The sequence below is a fragment of the Fonticula alba genome (assembly GCF_000388065.1).
Source record: "Fonticula alba strain ATCC 38817 unplaced genomic scaffold supercont2.7, whole genome shotgun sequence".
In the NCBI taxonomy this organism is placed as follows: domain Eukaryota; order Rotosphaerida; family Fonticulaceae; genus Fonticula; species Fonticula alba.
Genome location: NW_009242977.1, coordinates 1,362,263 through 1,368,878, shown reverse-complemented (window position 1 = coordinate 1,368,878; position 6,616 = coordinate 1,362,263). Strand labels below are relative to the sequence as shown.

Genomic DNA, 6,616 nt, shown 5'->3' with positions numbered 1-6,616 from the left:
CCCCCCCCGCCCCCCCCTCGACCACCACATAGACAACCTCTACTTCGACATGAACGGCATCATCCACCAGTGCTCCCACAACAATACTTCCGACGCGCCGCTCCTCTCCGATGACGAGCTGGCTTACGGCGTCTTCGCGGTTGTCAACCGCCTGGCGCATCTTATCCGCCCGCGGAAGATGATCTACCTGGCCCTTGATGGTGTGCTCTTTTTTCCCTGCGCGCCCCTTCGCCGCACACCGCCCGGGCGCTTGCTCACCCCCTCCCCCTCGTGGCCCTGCTCCCGGTCCTCTCGCTCCCGCCCCCGCCCCCGCCCCCGCCCCCGCCCCCGCCCCCGCCCCCGCTCCCCACGCCTCAGGTGTGGCCCCTCGTGCCAAGCTCAACCAGCAGCGCTCGCGTCGCTTCACCAAGGCCCCCCCCCAGTATGACGACGAGGAGGGCGCCCCGGCGCCGGTCTTCGACACGAACTCCGTTACCCCGGGCACCGAGCTGATGGACGACCTCGGCCGGCGCCTGCGGCACCTGATCAACCTGAACATGAACATGGACCCGGTCTGGCGCAATGTCCAGGTCATCTTTTCCGGCACCGACTGCCCGGGCGAGGGTGAGCACAAGATCATGTCCTACATCCGCCAGCTGCGCCAGTCGCCGGACCACGACCCGAACACCTCGCACTGTCTGTACGGCCTGGACTCGGATCTCATCATGCTGAGTCTGGTCACGCATGAGCCGCACTTTTGCCTGCTGCGCGAGCAGCTGCTCCATGCTCCGCCCTTCAACCGGCCCACCAATGCCGGCATCGTGGCATCGACCCTGAGCGGCAGCGCCGCCAAGCAGCCCCTCCCCCCGGTGGCCGGCGGCGACCAGTACACCCTCTTCTATGTGGGGCTCCTGCGGGAGACCCTGGATTTGGAGTTCCGCGACTTGGACCCGCTGATTCGCGAGCACTCTCCCAACCCGGCCGACCGGTACAACCCGGAGGCCATCTACGACGATTTCGTGGCCCTCTGCATGCTGGTGGGCAATGACTTCCTCCCGAACCTGCCGTCGCTCTACATCCCGGAGGGCTCGCTCAATGTCATCCTGGAAACCTACCGCCGCGTGCGCCCCCACCTGGGTGGCTACATCAATGAATCGGGCGTGCTGAATGCCGCGCGCTTGCGGCGCATCTTCATCGAGCTGGCCGACCTGGAGACGGCCTACTTCGATTCGGCCAACCAGGCCAGTCTGATTTCGATCGACCCGCGCGACCGGCTGATGGTCCAGCAGGCGGTCGACTCGCCGGAGCATGCGGCCGCCCTGTCGGCCCTCGGGGCCGGGGGTTCCTCCTCCTCCTCCTCCTCTCGGAAGGATGCTCGGCTGTCGGCGGTGCGTGCCGCGTCGGCCAGTCAATTCCCGCCGGACGTGTCGCACGACCTGCTGGTCGAGGCGCGCAGTGATGCCTCGGTCTCGGATGCCGGGGCGGCCGGCGGGGCCACCTCCGAGGGCGACGGCCTGGGCAGCTCGGCCACCGCCGCCGGCAGCGGCGGTGCTGCTCCCCTGGCCGAGCTCCCGGGGGCCGACGATGACACCAACGCCGCCAACGCCAACAACACCGACGACAGCGAGGATGACGATGATGGCGATGCCTCCATGAAGAGCTTCTCGCCGGAGTTCATGCAGGCCATCCAGTCGGCCCTGGCGTCGGAGCCGCGCCACGCCTCGGCCCCGGACTCCAGCACCGCCTACAAGCGCACGGTCACCTTCATCACCCCCTCGCAGTTGGTGATCTTCAAGCGCCTGCGCAGCTTCTTCCTGCTGCACGGCCTGACCGAGCCGGCGCTCGATGAATACCGCCAGGCCAACCAGCAGATCGCCTTCCCGGCCACGCTGACCCCGATGGACATGGCGTTCCTGATGCGCGCGTGCAGTGACCTCGGCCTGTCGTACATGCGGGACGATCGCCAAGTGATCATCAAGGTGCCGGAGCTCATCGTCGGCATCATGCCCCTCATGCGGACGTATTATGAGGCGGTCTTTGCGGCGTACCTCAATGCGCCGATTCGGTCGCGCACCTTCACCGCCACGCCGGCCGCCGCGGCCGAGCGCCTCTCCCTGGCGTATGCCCGGTCGCGGTGTGTCTACCGGCTGACGCGCCTCGGCGTGCCGCAGGATGACGCGGCCATCGCCGAGGCCCTGGTCACGGTGGATGGTTCCCCGGGCCGGGATCTGGCCGACCTGCAGGCCGATCTGCCGTCCATCCGCCTGCCGGATGGGCAGAACATCGCCGGGCCCTTCACCCAGGGGCTGCACTACCTGCCGGCCAGCCAGTACCGGGACCTGGAGCGCCGGCCGGATTACCGGGCCCTGGTGGACCGCGTGTCGCTGGAGTACTACCGCGGCTTGCAGTGGGTCCTGTACTACTATTACCATGGGATTCCCAGCTGGGGCTGGTTCTTCCCGATGTACTATTCGCCGCTGATTTCGGACCTGGCCCGGGTGGAGCTCCTCCAGGAGCCGGCCCTGCGGTACTATTCGCACTTTGACTTGCAGCGTCCGCTGGACCCCTTCGAGCAGCTGCTGTCGGTGCTGCCGCCGGCTTCGGCGGCTCTGGTGCCGGAGGGCCTCCGGCCATTGATGAGCAGTGACCCGGCCCAGTCGCCGGTGGCGGACTTCTTCCCGGCCGACTTCCATGTGGATCTCAATGGCAAGATGAATGACTGGGAGTCGGTGGTGTTGGTGAATTTCATCGACATCGACCGGCTGCGAGAGGTGATGGCCCTTCCGATGTCCCGGCTGCCGAATGCCGTGCTCTCGCGCAACCAGAACTCCATGGAGTACTTTGTCTTCCGTCATGATCCGTCTGTGTCGTATGAGCTGGCGCTGCTGGACACCGGGGTGTCGGCGGCCGATGGCGCGGCCCCGGCCCCGGGCATCCTCGGTGGCACCATCCAGACCATGGTGTCCAATATCGCGGTCCAGCGCCATGTCATGCGCTATGCCGAGCTCAATCGCCTGACGCCGATCCGGCACTTTGGCCTGCTGCCCGGGGTCCGGCTGGGTGCCGATGCGCCGCTCGGCCTGCCGACCTTCCACTCGCTGGCCGTGCGCAAGCAGATGATCTTCATGTCTCGGCGTGGGCAGACCGCCAAGAATGAGACATTGGCCTTGCGCCTGCCGACGCTGCAGTTCATCCTGCCCGGCACCGGGGCCGCCCGGTCGGACTTCCAGGAGGCCGCGCAGGAGCAGGGCGCCGCCGGGGCCCTGGGCACCGGTGGGCCTGGCCAGTCGACGCCGGCCGCCCCGCTGGATGGGGCCTTCATGTCCAGCCAGCGGAACTTCCACCTGGCCGGGCTGGGGAGCCTGTGCTACTATTCGTGGCCGGTGCTGCGTGCCGGCCAGCTGGTGGGCATCGTGGACATCAGCAGTGGCCATCTGTTTACCCCGTCGGCGGTGAATCCCCTTTCCGGGCTGAGCGCCAGCGGGGCCCCGGAGGAGGGTGGCAGTGGCTCGGATGACGCCAGTGCCCGGCCCCTGGGCGGTGGCACTAAGAAGCAGCCGCCGGTCTATTGCTTCCAGCTTTGCCCGGAGCGGTTGCGCCATTTCCAGGACCACGCGGCCATCCTGAGCAATGCCTACAATGACCTGGCCATCCTGGCCGGCGAGCAGGTGGTTCAGCTGGCCGTCATCCGGCCATTTACCTCGAATGCCCTGCTGGTGACCGACGGCACCGAGGGGGCCGGGCTGGCGGGGGCGAGCCAGGCTGCCGAAGCCGGCGAGGGGGCCGAGGCGGCCGGGAATGCCGCCGGCGTCACCGGCGCCGGGTCGTCCCCCTCGGGGTCCCTGTCGACGGTCTTCTCGCCGTCCTTCTCGGCCGATGTGTCCCGGCTGGTGGTGTCCCCCTTGCAGTCGGTCATCCTCGGGAGCGACTGGTCGGACAGCCGGTTCCTGGCGCGCCCGCCCAAGACCATTGACCAGGCCTTCCCCATCGGGTCGACGGTGCTGCTGATGGGCAGCTCGCCGCAGCGGAACAACCGCCGCGCGCACATGCTCTCCTACAATGTGCAGCTGCCGAAGCACAATGTCACGGCCTCCTTCGGCCAGCTGGGCACGGTGCTGGGCTACCTGAAGAATGGCCATGTGGCGGTGGAGCTGTACACCCCCCCGCCGCCGAGCTACCTGCCGTGGGATGCCTCCATCGAGCCGAAGGTCGACACCAACCAGCACTGGGCCTCCTTCTTCCCGCTGATGAAGGTGGGCCAGCTGCTGAATGTGTCCACGTCGCTGATTCTGCGTGTGATCAGCCGCCTGCGGCTGGTCCTCCCGAATGAGGGCGGCGGGTCCGGCAGCTCGCGCAGCTCCCACCGGTCCATCGAAATCGGCCTCAACATGCGGGACTCCTTCATCCACGAGTACTCGCCGCTGTTCCTGCTGCCGACCCCGAACTACATCAAGGCCTTGAGCCGGGCTCGGGCCAGTGGCACGGTCCCGGCCCTGAGCCTCAAGAATGTGGAGTACCTCTTCACCAAGCCCGGGCTGGGCCTGCTGGCCCTCTACTTCGCCAACATCCGCCGGCTGTCGCCGCGCGTGGACCTGCGCAGCATCCGCATCGACAAGAATTCGGTCCCGCTGCATGCGCTCTTCCCGAACATCGAGTCGGCGCGCCTCTTCCAGACCTGGGTCAACACCTCCTTCAACTCGCACTTCCGCGTGGCGGTCGGCTCGCAGTCTCTCAGCTCGTGGGACATCCAACGGCTGGCCGATGGCCGGAGTGTCTTGTACGTGTGTCCCCCTTGGCCGGGCTTCCCCCTCTCTTCCGCCATATGATGCGCGCGCTTGGTCACTTCCGTCCATCTCTCGCTGGCGGCGGCCGCGCTCGCCCGCTCTGCCTCTCTCTCTCTCTCTCTCTCTCTCTTTTTCTTTTTTTCCTTTTTTCCTTTTTTCCTTTTTTCCTTTTCTCTCTCTCCCTCTCTCTCTTTCTGTCGCGCGCACGCGCTGACTTGTGCCGTCCCCTCCCTTCTGCCTGTCCGCCCTTCTGCGGCCCCTGCTTCGCTCCTCCTTGGCAGCCAAATGTCCCCGACCCTTCCCCAGCACCAGCGCCCGCTGGTGTCGGTCCCGGCGGCATACCTCCTGTCGCAGGAGCAGGTCGACGAGGATCGCATTGTCTACCCCTCGCTGATGGTGGACCCGGACAATGAGCTGGCCCCCTGGTCGGTGTACCAGCCCATGCCGTACCTCCTGACGCGTGTGGCCATTGTCGGGACGGTGCCCAACCGGTCGGTGCCCTTCGGCACGGTGGGCACCGTGGTGGTGAACAACCCCCTCAACCGGACATCCATCATCCTGCTGGACCGGCCGCTGGACGCCACGCGCGCCTTCGCCACCAAGCAGCCGTCGGACATCGACTCGGTCGATCTGCTGAGCAATCACCTGTGCCCGAGCGCCGCCGGGTCCTTCGCCCTGCTGGGCCAGTGTGTGGAGAGTGTCCAGAGCCTGACGCACATTTCCTACAGCCTGGTGTCGGTTCCCTGGAGCAAGCTGCTGCTGCTGTACTACAGCAGCAATCGCCAGGTGGAGGTCCGCCACAAGGGCCGGCCACTGCTCTTCCCCGGGCTGAATGAGTACAGCCGTGCGGTCAAGCTGACCCCCAGCATCCAGAGCCTGCTGGCCGCGCGTGGGGGCAACTACCTGTCCCCCCGGTCGCTGAGTGTCTCGGAGTTGGTCAGCTCCAGCTCCATGCCGGTGCTGTACTCGCGCTTCCGGAGCACCGCCCTGGCTGGCGATCCGGATGGCGAGTTCATCCCCGACCGTGACCCCTTCCAGCTGTGGCTGGACATCCCGGAGTCCATCTCCAACCTGAACCTGGCCAGTGCCAATGCCGGGGCCAAGTCCTCGGATGGCTTTTCCGATGACGATGATGACGGTGATGATGGCCCGGTCGGCGCCGGCGATGGGGATGCCCCTGCTGCTGCCCCTGCTGCTGCTCCTGGTGCCCCGGTCTCCGAGCAACAGCAGCAGCAGCAGCAGCAGCAGCGCCCCTTCGCCCCGAAGTTGGTCACCCGCGATGGGGGGAGCTCGTCCCGTCGCCAGCCGCGCCCGGCTGGCAAGGGTCCTTCCGGCGGCGGCGGCGATCCCGCTCCGGCCCCTGCCAGCGGGCCCGCCGCCACCAGCCCCACCTTCGCCACGGAGTCGCAGCCGCAGTTCCTCAAGGGGGCTTCACATGCCTCCCGGGCGTCGAAGCCCAACCTGGTGGATGTGTTTGGCAAGTCCCCGCTTGTGCAGTCGTCCTTGACGGCGTCGCAGTCGGCCTCGCCGATGGCGGCCCCCGGGCGCCTGGTTCAGCGCCCCGCTCCCCCGGGCGCCGGCGGAAGCCCCACCGACTCGTCGACCAGCGGCTCGCCGCCCCCCGGTCAGCAGTCCGCCCGTGTGGCCATGCTCTTTGGCCCGCGTTCGCCCGGGTCCGGCTCCTCTGCCGGTGGGTCTCCCCCCAATGGCAGCCAGTGAGGGGAGAGAGATGGGCAGAGCGGGCATCGCCCTAAGCGGGGGGGGGGGGACGGGCGGGCGGGCGGGCGGCAACAGAGGCAAGCGGCTATTGCTCGCGTCTCTTCTCCTTGAGTCTACTTCTCGCCCCCCCCCCC

General features: G+C 67.6%; 1 protein-coding gene across 1 annotated transcript; it reads left to right on the top strand.

Moving 5' to 3' along the window:
- Positions 1-29: 29 nt before the first annotated feature.
- Positions 30-6,540, top strand: H696_04505 (hypothetical protein). The gene is made up of 3 exons (XM_009498386.1): positions 30-200; positions 358-4,756; positions 5,045-6,540. Exons 1-3 carry the CDS (start codon positions 50-52, stop codon positions 6,480-6,482), a joined length of 5,988 nt encoding a protein of 1,995 aa, XP_009496661.1. The 5' UTR covers positions 30-49; the 3' UTR covers positions 6,483-6,540.
- Positions 6,541-6,616: the final 76 nt, after the last annotated feature.